Here is a 20,781-nt window from a genome sequence, read left to right as displayed (position 1 = left end):
TATTAAAGCTTCAGAGCACTTTTTGGCATGATACCTAAAGCCCACAGGCTTATCTACATGACCTTAAAACCAATTTAGATCGCAATTAAGATTTAGAGTGCATATGGACACAATTTATTTCAGTTTATCTTAAGCCTGCATCTATCTGACATAAGCTAAACTGACCTAAGTCATTCTTCAATTGATAGGAACAACCACAAAGGGGCTGGTTTAAAGCCACCCTTTTAAATCCCCACCTTGAATGAAGCTGGTTGCAGCTTTCTTGGGCAGACCGGTCAGCCGGCATCATTCTCAAAGGGGAAACCCTCCTGGGCCTGGGAAACACGGTGGCTTGTTGCAGTCAGCAACCAAAACAGGGAAGCGGTGCAAAACGGGGCCTGTTTAAAGGGATTAACGAAGGGCCTGAAAGTTGAAGCGAATAGGGTTTGGTTGCAAATTTGTTTTTTAAATGATTCCTCCTTCCCACCGGCTTCCCCCTGCTCGGAGGCATGCTGAAACGCCGCGGCCAGGCGCTTCCTGGGAAGTCTCCGGTGAGCTTCCAGACCGGAGAGCTGGAAAAGCTTGTGGCTTCATTTCAGATCTGCGTCCAAACTTTGCGACATTTGGCCCGCGTCTGGCTTTCGCCAGCCTGGGGTTCATCACTCCGACACCACTTCACAGGGAAACTGAGCCTCCCCCCCATCAGTAACGAGGCCCAGATGTGATGAAGCCGACACATGTGCTGGGATCCTGGGAAGGCATATCACCCTTCTCCCCTCCCTCTTGCAGATACGGCAAAAGCCTCTTGCTAGGGACGGCTGTGCTTTTGGCTTCCAGGGTTACCAAAGGGTATTTACTAGCAGCGAGGGAAGGGCAGCCAACACACGCAGGCTGGAAGGAAAGCTGTTGAAGTTCTTCCCCTGCAGCACTAACCCTTGCTGCGTCTGCTATCGCCAGCCCCGAGACCGCTAACAGGTTGCAAACGGCAGCACCGTCTCAGTGCGCTCCTGTAGTAATGTCTGGCTCCGGTCCCCATTCAAGCTGATGTTACCACCAGTCAAATTGGGATGCGCCAGCTGAGGATGTGACCTACAAGGTGCATGTGCCTAAGGTGGACTGGCTCCAAGTCACAGGCCTGCGAGACGCACCGGGACATCTGTAACGGTTCAGACACTCCTCTGCCGGCCCACGCTGGCTGCAAAGCGTTCCCAGAAATGCGATTATCTGCACAGAAATGCTGATAGCGGGAACCCCAGGACTTTGGTTGTTGATACAAGACTCGGGGCTGCAAGTGGCTTTTCCGGCTCTATCATCCTCAGTGGAATAGCATTGCTTCGTGAAAGGAGACAGGCAATAAAAAGATGAACGCACCTCCCGGCAATGGTGCGAAAAGCAATTAAGCCACGTTAGACGGACCAGAGGCAAACAACTTCCCGCTCCCCCATCATGCTCTGCTGTCAGCACTCACTAAATTACAAGGGGACCGGAAAAGCTGAGAGTGGAAGATGAAGAGGTTTACTGCAAAAGAGGACGTGCTCAATGACGTGGGGAAATCAGAGCAAAAATCAAGCCCATGCCCTTGACGAGCCTCCACGCGGGGCTCGAGGGACCAACGGTGGAGGCATCAGTTTATTTTGCCTTTCTGCAGAGACTGCCCTTGCAAGCATCTCTCAGGACACCCTGCTTGGACTGCCTGGGGGACAACCCAGGACCTCTGGATTGGAAAGCACAAGCACCTCCAAGGCTTGAACTAACCAAGCAAGGCCCCCAGCTCATCCCGCTCCAAGGACCCCAACTTCCAAGCCGCGACAGGCAGTCCAGCTCCCCCGGCAGGACAGAGAGCTATGCTACTCACGCGACTCTCAGCCATCCCCTGGGCAAGATGGGGCTGGGAAATCAGGAACAGGACTGATGTTACATTGCTATGTGGAGTTGCACTGGCATCATTTAAATCAGGGTGAGCCCTGCTGCAGACTGGCTCGCAGAGCCTGAGCCAAAAACCTGTCCCTCATCTGCTTCATCCGAACCCTGGTTTCACCTCAAACGTGGCCTTGGACACTGGTTTAACTAATGCAGTTTAGTAAGCCCCTGGTAAATTTAAGTAGTGCCCTTTTCTTATGGAAATCCTGAAGATCTCCAAGCCAGGTGATCGCGAGACCAGCCCCGCAGCCGTTTGGAAGGAGCTGCAGCAACGTGCAAACGTCCTGCTCCCCGCTTGTACCGAAGGGGTTATTCCTGCTCCCAGGCTCCTTCCTCCTGCTTCCACTCCAATCCTCCCCCTTTCCCACCCGACAAGTGCGACTGCATGCAGGGTAACGAGGTGCTGGCTCGGCACATCTGGAAGGCACATGTCGGGATTTTATCTGCCTTTGTGCTTCGCTTCTTTGAAACGCCAATACAAGTATTTCGCAATGGGGAAAGGAAAAGAAAAAATCCCTCTACCTGATAAAGATAAAAAAAAAAGAGATTGCGACTGGTTTGGCTTCAGGACAGTCAATAGCAAACAAACAGCCCCCGGGGAACTGGATGCACGTAAGCACCTGGACGTGTCCAAATCCTCAGAGATGCGCAGCCACCTGACTCCCCTTTAGGTGCCCAATGCTGATGGATTTTAGTGGCAGTTAAACACCTAAATAGCCACAAAGCTCCAGGAGTCGGGGGCTGATCTTTGGATGAAACTCAGTGTGCAACACCTATCATTGTAAGGATATAGGATGGGATGTCTAAAAATGTTCGGCTGTGTCCCACTGCCCGCCCAGGCTCCTGAACTGCCCCATAACCCCCAGCCCAACTCCTCACAAACACACAAGCAACCCTCGGGGTTGTCAACCCCCAAGATCTTTGCAGGTAGCAAGGACTCGTGACCGACTGCCAGCAAGACACAGAGCCAGACGGAGTATGGTAGGGCGGCCACTGAATCAGAAGCGAGGGTTTGGTTAGCTAAATACTTGTCTTGTGCTGTGTCTGGGTTGATAGTTTTACTAAGAGGTTAGATTATGGGTTTGGATAGGGAGGATGCTGCTTCTGGCAGGGGTTGGACTCGAGGACCCTTGGAGGTCCCTCCCAGCCCGACTTCTCTCTGACTCGATGGTTTAGCCAGGGACGATCCTGCCTTGAGCAGGGGGTTGGACCGGACATGACCCCCCGAGGGTCCTGCCGGCCAGACTGGTCTATGATTATATGACCGTGTGCAGTGACCGCAACTCACCTGAGCATCTGCTTGCTCGAGCGAAGTCAGTTTTTTGGCACTGATACCTTCCAACAACCAACTCTTCCCCGGCAGAAAAGACATGGGGAATCAAGTGTCACTAGCTTCAACTTCAGGAAGAAATGGGAAAGAGGAGTCCTGGCCATGGTGATACGAGAACACGGATGGATACGAGACTGGAGTTATCTCCTTTGCGGGGTGCGGATGCAGATAGCAACGGACATCCCGTGCACCGGAGCGGTGTTCGGTACCTTCCACTGCAAAAATCACGCCCAAGTTCACTTCCTCCCTCTCCTAATGAGACTCCAGGCAGGCACCAGTGTGTGGCTCAAAAGGGAGGACACTGTCTGGAAACGACAGGCAAGTTGTGATCAGGGAGGGACATCTGGACCGTGAAGCAGCCTTCTCCCTACTGCAGCCTATGGAGGGCACTTTCTATCCTGATGGGCATACAGATAACAAAGTTATGCTAAAGTTTCAGCAGCAGGGTGTAAAAAAAAAATCCTAATGCAAAATGACAAGCCAAAACAATGACAACCCTGCAAGGTTGGGGGGTTTCTTCCCCACCTCCCACAAAAGCTACCATTCACTTAAATGCTGCCAAACCATTTGCTTTGAGTGTCCGCTGGTGGGTAATCAGACCCAGAGCACGCGTTTGCTACAGAGCAAGTTATTAACCTCTACAGATATTGCCTGGGTCTGGAATTTGCAGAGGAGATTGTATTTTAAAATCCGAATGCTGCTGTTTACCAGAGGAGCGGAGCACAAGGCCACAGCGCCAGGAACTAACAATTGTAAGAGCATTGTAGGGGCAGGCAAGACAGTGACAGGATTCACAACAGAAAATGGTTCAATTGAGAAGTACAGAAAGACCTATAGCATTTGCCACAATACTTGAGACTGCTGCATCCCGGAGTTCAATAGCTTCTGTCTAGCAGCAGCCAGCCCTTGATGCTGTGAAGGATGTTAAAAGCCTCCACAGGACATCTGCAAAGGATCCATCACCTGAAATGCTCCTCGGAGCTGTATTTGGTGGGATGCACTCCTTCCTCCCCTCTGAAATGCCCGGAGGCACATTTCTATCACATCACTTGTGAAGCAGCATGTCTTTGCGGATGGGTGCAAAGCTGATCTTGACCGACCTACTCCCACAAAGGGTAGACTCTGCCATGCTCTGCCTTAAAAACATCTGTGCCAACCTGGGTGAGACCAAGGGTGCATCTTGTCCATCTACCAATAATGGTAGTAGGAGATGCTGTAGATGCAGTATATGAATGGGGCATCCATCCCATGGCATCATCTATCATTGGTGTGGGGATGACAGAGGGTACACCCCCGACTGGCTCTTGCATAGCTCTCAATGGACCTGTTCCTCTTGAATTCATCACATCCCCTTTTTCAACCAGGTTATATGATCTCCCTCTACAACCTCCAGCAGCAAGGAGTTCCACACATTAATAATTGCATGTGTAATACAAGCACGTTTGGAAATCCAGCTCCCCATAAAGTAGCGGATTTGATCTTAGTTCCCAAATTCACAGCCCCACAGTCCTGGCACTTGTGAGATGTGTGTCTTCTGTGCCCCTCCTGGGACTGGCATGCAGGCAAGATAACAGGGCAGCATCACACCTGGCCGTGCATGCCCTAATTAGCTGATGTCACACATGCTGGAACAGGCCACATGGGCAGTATCTGTCTATATGTTCCACAAGTCGACATGGGCTTACTTCTTCCTGTCCGGCAGATCCACACTTTGTCGAAGGTGGGTTGCAAAATCTGCAAAGCAGGTTGCACCAAAACGGCCCTGGATCCCCAAGACTTTCCCAGAGTGGGAGTCGGACACGCCTGCTTCTTAGGTGGCACGACCAACCCAAGAGTGCATGAGCAGACGTGAGACCTGCACCATCCACTGCAGGAAACCAGGAGCTTTTTCCACCCGGGATCCTTTTTGTTTCTCTAATACGTCCCCGTCCCCTCCCTGTCCGTCGTTCTGCCAACTGAAAAACACTCTGTATTGATTATGCTGACACTGACAGCCGTGCTGGAATATTTTGCACATCTCGGATGAGAAAGTGGGTTATGATTCATCTCGCACGCTCTGAGTCAAAGTGATTCCTTTTCTCTCTCTCTCTCACACACTTTCTCCCTTTTTGTTCATTTCCGCCAGAAAAAAGGCTCGAGGAGAACACTCAGCAAATGAGAAAGCTCTGCTTAATTATTCTTTACTGCATTTTACTCACAGATATAAAATAATTAATTAATTAATGGGATTCCCCCCTTCCCCTCCCAATGAAACTCCACATGACACTCAAAATGCCCACGGAAAACCGCAAGCAAAGGACAAGCCGCCAGTAAAAACTCTAGACTAATGCCAGCAATGCATTAAAAAAGAAATAGCAATTAAACCCTATTCTTTGCCCACCCACCCCAAATAACACGCTGGTTGCTAACCTGGAAAGTAACCGATTACGATGGGGAATTATCAATTTTCATAATAGCCATGAATTATCTAAACTCTGCAGTGCAACACCATTAGCAGGCACATTGCATTAATAGCACTTAAGATTACCAAGTTGGATCCGGAAGCAGGGTATTTTTTTCCCCCTCTTATTTTTCACAGTCATGTTATTAACCCCGGAAAATGAGGTTTGTACATGGAGAGAGCCTGAAGCGTGGCTGTGTTATTCTAGGCGAGAGGAAGCTAGCGGGGCCACGGTGTTGATGTTCCCTTAAATCCCTAAAAAAGGGGGATTTTCCCTTAATGCATGTGAGACGAGAGTCTTGGGGTTCGGGCACTGGGATCTAAAAAGCAGGGGGTCATGTATTTAGAGCGCTGGGCCAAAGTCACCCAGCTTGGGTGACTTTGCCCATAGAGCTGCTTTGCCCGTAGAGCTGAATCGCTGCTGACACACTTAACTCACCCCCAGCCACTGACACGTCCCCGATATCCCGGCATCGCAGGCTGGACGCCATTGCTTGGCACAGCAGACCTGGCCCAAAAGCTATAGGTTGCCAAACCCTGCACCTATGGAGTCCTCCGCATGTTCAATTCTGCTACCGATTTCCTAAGTGACCTCAGTCACTCGCCTCATCTCTCCATGTCTCATGTGAAAAATAGCGGTAACATTTGCCCTTTATTCGGTCTTCAAACTCTCAGGAACTGGGACTGCTTCTGACTTGAGTCTACAGGGCTCACAGTACTGCAAGGCCCTGATCTTGGCTGCCATCGTGGGCATTTCTGCAGAGCAAATAATAAAGACTATGGCACTAAAGAGCTGCACCAATACAGTAAATTGGGGTGGGGAGCTTCAAAAGATGGGCTAGCCAGGAACGATGTGTTGGTTCCAGTTTGCAAGCTAACCGGCTGCAAAACGACACCAAAGCCAACAGAAATGGAGTGGTCCATTGGTCCATGTCACCGGGCTCGAGTGCCCCCGACGAAGGAGGATTACACACGTAACCCCAAGAGTTGTGAGTGTGTGCCCAGCCCTGCCGGGTACTGGCCTTGTACCTTTATGTAGTGCAGCCTGGCCTTGCCCTTCGGCCCATTAGAGATGTTGCGAGGCCGGATGCATTTCATGACTTGGAGATCAAAAAGCGACAGTGTGCAACCTCCTTAGAACAAGCCCTGTACCCAATAGCAGGGACCGATTTTTTCATTATTGCCGTGCCTTAAATAGAGAGCGAACACTCTGGTTTAATGCACTTCTCTCCGGGTCCCGGGAGAATTTGTTATAATGAGGTTGTACTAAGTCTGAAAAGAAAACCATGGTGATAAATTACCATCCACACTGGGTTCTCTCTCTCAGACACACAATTCTCCCCCCACAACTCAAAAGTTATATCACATGCGAGGATACAGTGCTTATGAGATGCTCTGGACTGATGATAATCCTGGAGCCCAAATCTCTCCTTATGCACAGAATAAGCCTAACGAAGAGGAAAGCCAAGACGAGCTCCCACCATGTTATCCACTGTTTTGCTACGTGCCCCAGGATGGACCTGAGGTGATCATGGGCACGGCTCCTGGCCTGGTGGCTGGAGATCCACGACAGAGGTGCCAATTAGCATATACGGCAGCGGCCAATTTTGGTGCAGCTCCTCTGAGAGCTGCCCTGAGACCCACCATCTCATTCCCTCTTGGGGAAGAATCCCATGAGAAAGTTGGAAAGCGCTCTGGGTACCTGCTCTCTTGAGTTGGACTCGTACTGGTGAGCTTTTAGTGAGCCCGTTATAAAGGCACCAGTGATTCAGCCTCCAGCTATTTTTCAGGACTCCAGTAACTTCGTAAGGAACACTTGATTTTTAAGTAATTATTTATTTAACTTAAAAAACAAGAAAGAAAAGCCTTGCTTTTCTCCCATTTCAGGAGGTACTGATTCATAGTGAGATGCTCTGGTTTGGTGACACCTCTGGGGAATTACGCAATTATGTGCCCATGCAATTTTGTGCATAAAAGGCATGAGTGCGCATAATTGCATAATTTTGCATAATTTAACCGCAGCGGCCTCTGTGCCTCCACCTGTAGGCGCAGAACCATGCAGCTAGACTGCTGTAAGTGGAGAGGGGAGCTCCTGCCTGCAGGAGCAGAGGGGCGGGTGTGGGGTTTGTGGATGGGCGTGGGGTATGTGTGGGTGGGTATGGGCTGCATGCCATTGGGTCGGGCCAGCTGGCTCAGTGCTTCCATGTGGGGCTTCCCACACTCCAGTGGGGAATGCTTTGGGGAGGCATGGAGCTCACCTGGCCTGAAGGCATGTGGCTCCCAGTCCGCATGCCATCGGGCCAAGCCAGCCAGCTCCATGTGGGGCTTCCAGCACTCCAGTGGGAATGCACACATGGAGACTTGAAGCCCACCTGGCCTGATGGCATGTGTCTCCCACCTGCAGCACCGTGGGCCATACGTGTTGGCATAGAGCCAGCCCTGTTTGGTTTTAAGGCACATGCCAGTGGGCCAGGCCAACTCTGTGCCGGTCTGCTACTGAGCCAACGGCAGTGGGGGCTGTGCATCATGGGTGGGGAATGTGTGTGGGTGGGCCGCACACCCACCTACAAACCCCACATACACATACCCCACGTACCCACACTACTTCACAACCCCCCCATACCCATCCACAAACCCCACGCACACCCTACACCTACCCCCCAACCATACAAAGTACCTGCATACCTGCATATATTTCATGTATATGCATATATATGAAATAAATATGCATATTATATTAAATAAATATGCATGTATATGCATATATGATATGTATATATGCACATAAATATATGTGCATATATATTTCATATATATGCATATATATTCAAAGTACCTGCACATATTTCTAAAGAAGGTTCAAAGAGTGTTATATTTAGTTTAATTTGTGAAAAAAATTAAAAGTAATTACTTTTGCATAATTTTGAATTTTTCCGTGCAAAATTTTGATTTTTTTCTGTGCATAATTCCCTGGGGTGTATCTGGTCCTTCACAGCTATCCCCCTCACAGTCTGTACTTTCTCTGCAACATGTCCCACGTCTTGCTGTTTGTACAGCACCTTCCACATTTTGCCCATTTGTGCAATACAAATAGTAAATCATTTTCCCGGATGATTAAGTTTTCATATGATTATATCAGTTCGGATGTAGCATAAGAGAATGGCTTCCTTGATATTTCATTTCAGCAGACATCAGAAAATCATCTTTCATCCACCGAGAGCCAAGACAAAAGACGCTTCCGCTTCTGCTCTCCGCTCCACCTCGTTTCTACCACAAACGGGTGGCCAGGGGAGCTTCCCTGTAGCAAAGACAGCCTAATGCTCTGTACTTATTCTCCATTAAGTCACTTCTGTATCAAATTAGTTCCACTTCCAAGTGAAAATAAGATTGTGCTGACTGCCAGTGATTCCAGTGAAACCAGGGCTTTACAAACAAAACTTCCTGCTTCAGTTGACATTTTTGTCACCCACAATAACAATTATGGAATCAGAACTGAGGTGGCAATTTTGCTTTTGCTGTCAGATTCAGATAGCTTTTTTACAGCTGTGCTGGCCTAGAAAGCAAGCGACGGCGCTTCAGAAAAACTCACCAGGCAATATCCTGCCGTCTGCAGCCTGGGCGAGATGGAGGGCACGTGTTGGAGGGCACTTCCCTTGTTATTCGGGTTGGTCATACGTGCACACAAATGCGGTGCAAAATTGGGCTTGAAAACGGAGCGCGCATGCCGTAGACAAGAATCCAGCTCTTATTGACAGCAAAGTGAAGCTGACTTCAAGGGTTCATTTAAATGGCTTTCTAAGGCTGAACCAGTCTTGAAATCAGCTTTGCATCTCACACCCCTTCCCTCTCTTTCCTCCAGCCTTCCCCATGCTTGGCAAGCATGGTCTCTTTGCTCTCAGGTGCTCCTCTGCTCTTGTGTCTTATACCCCAGCTGGGCTGTGAGCCAAGCTCGATTGTTGGGCGTTCAACGTGAGATGTCACTAAGAGGTTGGGGTGGTCAAAGAGTTGGGCGTCTTTAGGACCCTCATGTGGGACCCTCAAAAACCCAGCTACAGTGAGTGAGCCCTTCTGATCAGTTTGGCCCTAGTCTCTCTGAGGCACTATCCGGCACCCAACTATTGCATTCTTTCAGGGGAGGATGGCTCAGCCTTGCCTATGACCCATCAGCTCTCTTCCTACAAGATCCTTTTTGGCTATAGGCCTGGTGGTCCTGAGACAGGTGGACGGGGGTCATAAGATGCCTGGAAAGGGTGAGAGTGCTCAACTGGAGCTGTGGAATAGCAGCAGAGGAGTCCCAGCAAAGAAGAGCCCCGTGAGTCCATGCTTGTCAGAGAAAAGGAAAAAAAAACAGACCTTGGGGGATGCAAGAGACCCTTTTTCCTCTGGAGACATCCTTGGAGTTGGATCTCAGAGCCCCAGTGGGTTGGGTTTAGCAAGACGGCTGCCTACCATGACCCTCTCTGAAGGGCACGAAGGACTGGGGTTGAAATCCTGGATGCATAGTGGTGACTAGAGAGACAGATCCTGAAAGCCCTGATACAAGGGTATTAAAGACCCCTGAGGAAACTGAGGCAGGGTGAGTGAAGCCATGGCACCGCAGAGACTGCTCCTGCCGTACCGTCATTGGCACAGTTGCCAACAGGTCCACTTCAGCATGATGCCAATCCCCACATCTCTTGGTTCAAGCATGTTATAAGTTGAACTGACGCTGGAAGTCCAAATCTCCCTGAATTTGGAGCCAATCTGGGTCCAAACTTGGCCTCTCTGGCCCTTGTCTGGCCAGCATGGGAACAATAATGAACACCGGTGTGCTCAGAGGAGGCACCAAAGGAAGGAGCAGATGAGATGCCACCGGGAAGAGAAAGGTAAGTGCTGGAGCATCAGTGGGCCCTGCCTCTCCTCTCCTTCATGGCATAAATCAGGGGTCACGTCACCAAACCAGAGTGGTTTGGTGACGTGACCCCTGCTTTAGAGCATGTATTTCTAGGGGTCTGACTCTGCCCCCCAAGTTGACAGCCACCAAAGCAGAGTAGTTCGGTGGCTATCAACCATGCCCCTAGAAATACAGACGAGCCCTTGTGAAGCAGAGCCTCTCTTGACGCTCTCCAAAAATTACCGATGGCCCCATAGCTATTGTAATGCAGAATGGGGCTAAGCTTGTGGGAAAGGCAGCTTTGACTGCAGGTGACACAACAAGCCGCTCCGTTGCCGGCCTGCCTGCCCCAGGTTGTCATCTCAGGCCCGTGGTGGCCACACTTTCCATCCTAAGATGCCTCAGTCGGCAGGAGTGCTGCACCACCAACACCTCGCCTGGGTTTCACGAGGCAACAGGCGCTGTGCAGGGGCGGCGTGACTCACCCGGTATTTCTCACTTCAAGCAAGCCAGAATGACTGGCCGCTTAGCTGCGACTTGCCAAAAGGCACTCACAAAACGTGAAAGGGGAGCTGTGAAGACAGCGGGGCTGATATCTGAACCTGCCTCCTCTTTTATTCTCACCCGGCTGTTTGCAGCAATCCGCGTTTGACAAAGAAGGGGGCAACTTCATTTCCAGCCCCCTCCCAACCCTCTTCGAACAGCGCTCGCTCCCTTCCACGGCCCAATTCCTGATGAATTCAGCTCCATGAATCTCTCTTGTTTCCTCCCCGTCTCAGTGGTTTTGTCTAGATGAGGATTTATAAGTGGTGCTTTTCACAGAATCACAGAAAATGAGGGTTGGCAGAGACCTCAGGGGGTCACATCCAGTCCAACCCCCTGCTCCAAGCAGGACCAGCCCCAACTCCATCATCCCAGACAAGGCTTTGTCTACTCGCGTCTTCAACACCTGCAAGGATGGAGATTGCACCACCTCTCTGGGTAACCTGTTCCAGTGCTTCACCACCCTCCTCGTGAGACAGTTTTTCCTAATATCCAGCCTCAACTTCCCTTGCTGCAGCTTGAGCCCATTGCTCCTTCTGCCATCTGCCCCCACTGAGACCAGTCCAGCTCCATCCTCTTTGCAGCCCCCCTGCAGGGAGCTGAAGGCTGCTATTCAATCCCCCTCGGTTTTCTTTTGCAATCGCTAACACAGTCTAAAGCCCTGGCGTGGACAAGGCAACGGAGAATTTCCATGGGGTGAAACCGGCCACGTGGACACCTGGGAGGGCTGTAGCTGACTGGCCTGGCTTAGCACACACAATACCCCTCGCCGAGGGGTGTCTGCTGATTTTCTCTGCCCCATTGCAACACTTCACCAGTCCTGGAGACAAGCCGCCTGCTCTGCAGGCCTGTCAGGCTGTCTCAGCAGTGCAGCCCTCTCTAGCTAATGCTTCCCGCTCAGCTCCTGTGAGCAATGTGCATCTTCTTTTCTCGGCGGCCTGTGCCTAATCATTTGCACGTACGCTACTTGTATTTGCACATGCTGGAAGGGGACGTTACTTCTGCACCTGCACTAACTGTCAAAAGCCTTGGGACACAGCTTGTATGGAAGGGAAAATACCTCACCTTGCCCGCTATGGTGGTGTCTCCATTCCCTTTCTTTTCCTCCTGCCATCGTGATTGATCATGTAACAGAAAGCGACTGTCAGCTTATCAGTCACGGCACATAAAACCTACCATTTTCTGCCCCAGATGTTGCTCAGCTGAGAACGCACGCCGCGCTGCACCGTAACTGTAACTTTAAACAAAAGCCGTGTTGACACACCACATAACGAGGCATAATTAGCATGTAAAGAAACACATGCTTTTAATAATCGGCTTAAAAGCTTCTTACGGGAGCTGGTATGCATTCAAATGGGGAGGGTTTGGGTTTTTTTTCCCCTTCTTCTATTAACTAGGATGAAATAAATGAACAGCCCACCTGGATAATGAGAAAGTCAGGGCCTCTCTTAGAGGCATTCCCTTAGACTGCGGCAGAAGCTCATTGCAGAAAACGGGGGGATTTTAAAACTCTAGGATGCATCGCCCCTCGGATAACTTAAACGCACACGAGGGTGTAATATCCTGAAGAAACAATCCTGCCTGGTGGACCGGCCAGTATAATAGCTCTCTCCATCTCCGCCGGCTGTGAATCTGTCAGACTCATTTCCATGAGCTGTTTGCATGGGTTTTTGTGCTTTACAGTGCCTCGTCTCAAGCAGGGGCTGCATCCAGCAATGCTAGGAAATACCTGAAGGGTCGCCTTCTTTACATGAGACAGAAAGCAGAGGTTCAGCTCACCCGTGGCCATGAAAGACCCCTTGCAAAAATGAGGTAGGCCTCCCTTTTTTTGGTCAAAATGCCAACTCTGTCAATTCAATCAAGCCCAACCCCTTGCATTTCAAGCAAGGAATGATTCTTCGTTTTTTTCCTCTAAAGGATCAAATCTGCTCTCAGCCCCAGGGAGAACCGTGTTTCTGAAGGGAGTGAAAAGACCCCCCTTTACCCGAACAGCCTGTATGCAAGATCCTCCCTCATTCAAAGGGATCCAGTGAGAGGTCATTTCTGATGTCAGGTTGTTCCCGGAGTCAGTACTTAGGGCATTAGCCTTGGACTTTGGAAACTTTTGTTCCGTTTCCAGCTTCACCACTGACCTCCTGTGGTATTTGGGGTGAGGCCCATAGGGCTGGTTCCTAACACCCGGAAACGAAAAGGAGTTTTGCCACTGATTTCAAGATCGGGATCAGATCCCAGGTCTCTCCACCCAGCTGTAAAATGATAAATCATTCAAGATTTGTAAATGCTCAGATACTTTGCTGTGAGAACACCTAATGTAACGGCACCTAATGTGCTATCCAGCATGGGGACCGCGCGCGGACTGCAATACATTTGGCCAATTCCTTCCTGCTCACAATGATATTTCCACATCTGCAGACAGAGACCATGGAGGCTAGAAGAGATCTCAGGGGTTAAATCCCCAAATGATGGTTGCCCAAGACATACAACAGAGGCCAGAGCATGATCTGGTGACTCTTGCGTAAGTGAGTCTTCAGATCTTCTTCCTTTTACCCCACCCCTAGCCCCTGGCCTCCAGGGGAAAATGTCATGAACTCTGCAAAGAACTTTTCCAACTATTTGAAGTGTGTGTGTGTGTGTGTGTGTGTGTGTGTGTGTGTGTGTGTGTGTGTGTGTGTGTGTGTGTGTGTGTAGATATATAGACACACACATACACATGTAATATTATAAAATAGATCAGATTTACCCAAAGAACCTCATCTGCCCATGAACGCTGCCATGACTTTGATCCCCTGGGCTCAGCAAATTCCCTTTTTGAATGTTGATTGGCTTGAACCCTTACACCTGAAACCATCCTGAGTAATCTCCATCAAGTGAAGCTACAGTAGTGCAGACAGGTGAAAACAAGAGCCAATGGGATGGCAGGCTGCCCTGTTTCTGAACTCATCTGATCAGTCTCTAAGGGACTCTTCCAGAGGTTTCCAGGGTTAAGAGGAGACAGGACTTCAGGGCCTCCCATGCCTCAGCACTAGGGTTGGGTATTTGACCAGTCACATAAAGTTCGGTCAATTGAGCAGTCAAGCATCAGTCAAAAATTGAAAAAAAAATGCCAATAGGTCCAGACAATAGGCTCAGAAATATATTTAAAAAAATAAAAATCATATTTCTATCAACAAAGCTACAAAAAAAAATAGGTTTTTTTTGGTAAAATGGCTATAATCTTTGACAGGTCAGAAAATATGTGGTCAATTGACAATATTTGACTGGCCAAGTAACCGGCTTGCCAATGCTACCGAGAACATCAGCTGTGTCGCAGAGTATCTGGAAACAGCGTGCGCGGCTTGATGGAAATCGCAGGCACAGAAAGGGACACTCTCTAGCAGGAAGAGGCAAAGTGCTGACGGACCAAAGAAGATGACCTTTCTGCAGCCTGACAGTTCAAATGTAATTATCGGGACAAATTATTTTCATGACTTAATAGAACGCCTTGAAGCTTTCCAGCAAGGTTAATTAGATTCCTCGATTCAAGACTGATCTGCTCTTAACCAACTTTGAATACGCTGAAATCCAGTTTTCTAAATTCAAGCTAATAAAGCGATTAGCTGACAGATATCGGGTATGCTACAATTACCACGGCACTTAGACCTTGGGCGGACGATATTTAATGCAAATCAGAGTCGACGTCTCTGCCCATTTGTCCTTTTCCTTATCATTTGATCCATGCGCCACATGATGCTTCAACTTGTGGAGTCCAGGGGACTACGTTAAAGAAATGGAGAGCAGATGCAAAGGCAGAAATAATGGTTTGGACAGTTAACCATGAACCATTGCAAGGGCTTTTCTTTCCACTCCCACACTCAAATCCCCACCACCTCCCTGCCCTCCGTGAGTTTAACGCTGGCTCAATCCACCAGCCGGGGTGGATAGCTGCTTTCATCCAGACACAGGGTGCAGCTCAGTCAGCACCTGCCTCAAAACGCATCAAGTCCTGACCCAGAGCAATGTCCTTCCCACATGAAAGAGGAGAAGGGAGTTTTTAAGTTTAAGGACAAGACGTCCTCCTCCAGCTAGAGATCAGGGTTGTGTCCCAGGATCATCCTTCTCTTTTTCCCCTTCTGAGACATAATTAGCCAAGGCTGCTTTTTCTCAGGTCATTAACACAGTATAACAGGCTGAACACAACTGAGGAAGGATTCGGCAGAACAGAGGGCTGTGTGCTAATCATCATTCCTGCCAGTTAGTGGTGTTTCCAAAAAACAGCAGAGCTCTTTGGGACTTGCTTCCTTTCGAACTCAGGTTGGGGACATCAATCAGATTTCAGGACCTCAGGATGACGTGGATCCTAGTGTCATCGTATAATAGAAAATGAGGGTGGGAAAGGACCTCACATCTAGCGCAACCCCCTGCTCCAAGCAGGACCAGCCCCAACTACACCATCCCAGCCAAGGCTTTGTCTCCCCGGGTCTTCAAAACCTCCAAATATGGAGACGACACCAGCGCTCTGGGTAACCTGTTCCAGTGCTTCACCACCCTCGTGAGAGAGTTTTTACTAATATCCAACCTCAACTTCCCTTGCTGCAGCTTGAGCCCATTGCTCCTTCTGTCATCTGCCCCCACTGAGACCAGTCCAGCTCCATCCTCTTTACAGCCCCCCTGCAGGGAGGTGAAGGCTGCTATTCAATCTCCCTTGGTCTTCCCTTCTGCAGACTACATCAGCTCAGGTCCCTCAGCCTCTCCTCCCTAGTCCTGTCCCCCAGCCCCACAACCAATTTCATTGGACTCTCTCCAATGTGTCGACATCCTTTCTGCAGTGGGGGGCCCACAGCTGGACACAGGACTCCAGATGTGGCCTCCCCAGTGCTGAATAGAGGGGAAGAATCACTGCCCTTAATCCACTGCAACGCTCCTCCCAATGCAGGTCATGATGACGGTCACCTTCTTGGCACCAAGGGCACACTGATGGCTCCTGTCCAGCTGCTTGTCCCCTGTCCCCCCAGGGCCTTTTCTGCAGAGCTGCTGCCTAGCCAGTCACCTGCAGTCTGCACCAGTGCAGGGGATTGCTCTGTCCTAAATGCAGGACTTTGCACTTGTCCTTGTTGAACCTCAGGAGATTTCTTTTGGCCCAAACCTCCAATGCGTCAAGGTGTCTCTGAATCCTAGCCTGACCCTCCAGCATATCTACTACTCCCCGCAGCTCAGTGTCATCTGCAGACTTGCTAAGGGTGCATCCATCCCATCTTCCAGGTCGTTGACAAAGACATTGAACAAAACCGGCCCAGGACCAACCCCGGGACACTCCACTTGATACTGGCTGCCAACTAGACAGAGGCATTGCCTACTACCCTCTGAGCCTGATGTTCCTGTCCAGCCAGAATGGTGCAGCTGCAATGGGCCACATCCTGCTCTGGTGTAGCTCCCTTTGAAGGCTGCAGGACCCTGCTCATCTCACGTACACCTGTGTAGAGTCAGCACAATCTGACTGGTGCCTAACATATGTGAAATCAGAACGAGCCCCTATGGAGTTGGACCAATACCTATCGAGGCAGCTGGTAGAGGGCATTACAATGAATCAGGCACTGAACAATTCCACTTTATCATTGCTAAGACTTAAAACACACAGCGAGCAAGCATCAGATTTATGCTGAAATTACAGAGGGATTCCTACGGATGATTACACTTCCAGCCCAAGCGTGCTGAACGAATCCATCATGACAAACCCCGTCGCCGTTACACTGCACTCACTTGTCACATCTCCCCAGGATGGACCTTGGCAAATATGTAAAGGGGCACCGTGAGATTTATTGAGTGTGATGTGGCACTTACCAAAGTAGTCATCCGAGGGAGGGTTCTCCATGTCGTACAGCATCTTCTTGGTCAGGTGCTCCAGCTCATCCTCTGGTCTGAAGACAGGAGCATTTGACGCTGGGCCAGAACCAGGGTACCCGCCCTGGGAAGAGAAGAACATGCATCGCATGAGGTCTCTGGGTGGGCATAACCTACGCCTCAAAGTACGATAGCGTCTCACTTTAAAGATCACTCTTGGTTGCTATTTTTTTCTACCAAAGTCTTTGGATGACTACACGTCCCCCTGAATAAAATGAAAACGTGTCTCTTCCAAACGCTAATAAAGCACAATATACTCACTTTGAGTGAGGCAGGCTGGCACGCTAGCAGCAATATAAACGTGGCTAGTGATTAGGGGCCCAAGACAACTTTTGAGAGTAACCCCAAAAGGTTATGGGTCTATCCCAAGCTGCCAGGCTTAGGGCACACCACTCTGAGACCAAAAAACAAAGGAGCCAATTTATTTTGGGGATAAGGTCATCTGAACAGCATTTCATAGCAAAAGTGTGCGGCTTTAGGATTGGCTTCTGAGGGTATGGGTGAAAGGGCTGGTAATTTGAACGATATAAAGGTAGGCTGGATGCAACGCTGCGGTACGGGCCAGAAGGATCAGTCTTGTTCTGATGAGCAGATACGCCCGGGCAGCAGTCTCCGGTACAGCTTTTGCACAGCCATGCCCTGATCAAAGAAAACCCTGGCAGCGACATCAAGAGTCACATTAATTTTAAGACCAGAGACACAAATGAGTCCCTAGAAACAAGCCCGCGAACACTCGGCCTTTATGGATTAAGAGCTGGTGTGAAATAGCAGCAATATTTTCGGAGGAGCCATCTCACTGGGAGTCATATAAAATCTGGACACGTCTTGAGAAATGGGGAATTACTTCTGGGAGGGCTGTAGTGCTAGTTAAACATCAGGTCCTTTCAGCATTACAAAACACTGAGATAACATTTGCTAGCATGTTCGGTTTCCTTGCATAACTCGCCCGCAAGAATCAACTCGCTCATGCAATAAAGTAAGTTCCTTAAAGTCAGTGACTTAGTTGGTTAATTGCTGCTTTCATCGGGGATTTATATTCAGATCCAGACCTTAGAAACATTAGTCTAGCGGCAAACATCACACCTTTTCCTATACATCATGTCTCTGTCAGCGCGGGTGAATGGCAGTATCACCGGCAAACAACATTTTGCTTGCCCTTATGATGCGCATTTAACTTCAGAGCCTGGAAAATCTCGCTGCTGATATGATGAATTACTTCGAGCCAATAAAATGCAGCAACTCCACAGCATGCCAGAAGAACTGCCTGAAATGCACTGACTCTTCCTTCGGGCAAGAGGGACACTGCAAACTAGACATCGATCGTGCCCGGAGGAGTCCTTAGACCTGTGCTCAGCGCTGACATTTCCATCACCCAGAGACACCGCGCTCCAAATTGCACAGGGAGAGGAATTCAAAAAAAGCATTACCAACCGCGGGGGCTTTATCAGGGCCGAGTACACACGCTCTGAAAACTAAAGATTATGGAAGTCAAAGGAACAAACTTGGTTCGTCATTGGGTATAGGCTGTTTCTCCGTTATGGGCATGCTCATACTTCAATAAGCCATGCCAGTATGCTCCGATCGATTGTTTTTCTTGATTTCCACCTAGGTATATTATTAAGCCTCTTTCTGCAACCAAGGATGGCAACCAAGAATTAAACAGTTGTGTGATATGAATAAATCAGCGTCCGCAAGCAGCCGCACAAACAGGTGAGGAATCATTAGACAAGGTACATTCGGTGATTGAGTTAATCTGTTCCCATCTTGAATTTAAAAAACGTGGGCTGATTCTCTAGGAAAAAAGCCTTCCTGCCGAGAGCCTCTCTAGTAAAGATCATTGTCTTCATTGTGATTATTGTTTTTTCCTTTGGAGTGAATGAGATCCCGCTGGAACAAAAGTTTGAACCAATTATCTCGGAGGTTGGTAAAACAAGGATGCAAACCCAACCCCACACCGGCCATTTCGGGAGTGGAAACAGTGGAAAGCATTACATGAACATGTTTTTCCCAACAAAAAATAGTTGACTGCATTCGAAAAGTGCATGAGAAAAATTCGAGCTTTGTCAATTTGGGGGATTTTCATGGAAAAAAAAAAGCCCAAAGCTGATATGTTTCTAATGAAATCTCAGTAGAAAGAAAAAAGCCACCGAAAACTGCCCATGAAATGAAAAACACGTGCTTTATTCTCCTCAAAATAATCAAAAAAACGGAACATTTTTGACTGCTCTAGCAAGGGACTATATTCCCCGTTGCATCAAACTTAAATATTCCTATCCCGTTTCTCCTGACAAGCCTAGGTTTGGTCTTTCTCGCCCTTTCTGGGGGTCAGTTGTCTCTGGTGTAGATGTAGGCAGTAGCACCTCCATAAAGCGGGGCTGGAGGGGACCTCATCTAGTCCAACCCATGCCTGGGGCAGGATCAGCCCTGGCCAAACCATCCTGGACAAAGTCATCGTCTAAACTCTACGTAAGACTTCTCCTAAATATTGCTCGGTCATTCCAGGTAAAGAAGTGTGAAATAACACCCAGAAGGATCTCGGGTGTTAGAGCAGCGGTGATCAGCCTCTGGCCTGCAGGTCACGTCCAGCCCGTGGAGCCGTGTCACCCAGCCTACGTGGCTCGCCTTGGGTCTGGGAATTCGGCAGCAGGGAAAGTGGCAATTAACCCCGACACTGCTCCTCCACGCGAAATTTCTAAGTCCCGTGGGCCACATGACATGGCCCTGCTATATGCCAGGCTAGTCCTGCACGCTGGACTGGGGACACTGGCTGGATCAGCCCCCAGCCAGTCCAATGCTGCATGCTAGAGTGGGCCCAGTCCCATGTCCTGGATGTGGCCCATGCATTGGATCTGACCTGCGGACCAATTCCACCCTACTCATCCAACCCACGGGCAGAAAGGCTGGGCACTGCTGCATGAAGCCTGGCTCTCCCCTCGATCGCTCTGCATCCGCCCTCTTCACTCCAGGCGCCAGACAGTCTTCCCGGGAGGCAGGAAATTAATTCCCCAAACAAAAACCACTACCAAATGCAGGGGAGGGACATGCAAGAAACAAACCAAAAGCTTTCATTTAAAAGAGCCCTGACGCCAACCACTAGCTTGCACTGGGCTGGAGGGTCATCTGTATTTCAAGGATGCTTCAAGGAAAAATGGGGAGGGGGGAAGACAGAAAGATGTGGACAAACTGGGGAGAGTCCGCGGAGGGCAATGAAAATGGTTGTGGGGCTGGAGGACAGGACTGGTGAGGAGAGGCTGAGGGAAATGGGCTGATTGAGTCTGCAGAAGAGAAGACCGAGGGGGATTGAATAGCAGCTTTCACCTGCCTGCAGGGGGGCTGCAAAGAGGAGGGAGCTGGGCTGGTCTCAGTGGGGGCAGATGATAGAAGGAGCAATGGGCTCAAGCTGCAGCAGGGGAAGTTGAAGACGGATATTAGGAAAAACTTTCTCACCAGGAGTGTGGTGAAGCCCTGCAACAGGTTACCCAGAGAGGTGGTGCAGTCTGCATCCTTGGACATTTTTAAGAGCCTTAGCTGGGATGATGGAGTTGGGGCTGGTCCTCCTTGGAGCAGGGGGTTGGACTAGATGCAACCCGCTGAGGTCCTTTCAACCCTCACTGTCTGTGACTGAATGATAAAACCTTTTCCTGTTGTCACCTGTCTGCAGAGGGTGGGAAAGAGAGGACCCCGGACCTACAGTGATGTTCGGTCCCATGCAGACTGAGCACGAGTCCCACACTTTGTACCCACATGGAGCTAAGTGATGCACGGGGCTTCTGCTGTAATGGGGGGACGTCCTCCCCGCACGGAGAGCCAGGCCAGCAC

The 20,781-nt window shown here is 49.6% G+C and overlaps 1 protein-coding gene across 1 annotated transcript in view; it reads right to left on the bottom strand.

The window, feature by feature from the left end:
- The window catches only part of LPP (LIM domain containing preferred translocation partner in lipoma), a 370,753-nt gene that overhangs the window by 86,976 nt on the left and 262,996 nt on the right, over nt 1-20,781 (bottom strand). The window contains exon 6 of the mRNA XM_019503472.1: nt 16,903-17,026. Within this exon, the coding sequence (XP_019359017.1) occupies nt 16,903-17,026 (124 nt within the window). The remainder of the gene's footprint in view (nt 1-16,902; nt 17,027-20,781) is intronic.

The sequence above is a fragment of the Gavialis gangeticus genome, unplaced genomic scaffold (assembly GCF_001723915.1).
Source record: "Gavialis gangeticus isolate Ggan-Ray unplaced genomic scaffold, GavGan_comp1, whole genome shotgun sequence".
NCBI lineage: Eukaryota > Metazoa > Chordata > Crocodylia > Gavialidae > Gavialis > Gavialis gangeticus.
This window is presented reverse-complemented; position numbering and strand designations above follow the sequence as displayed.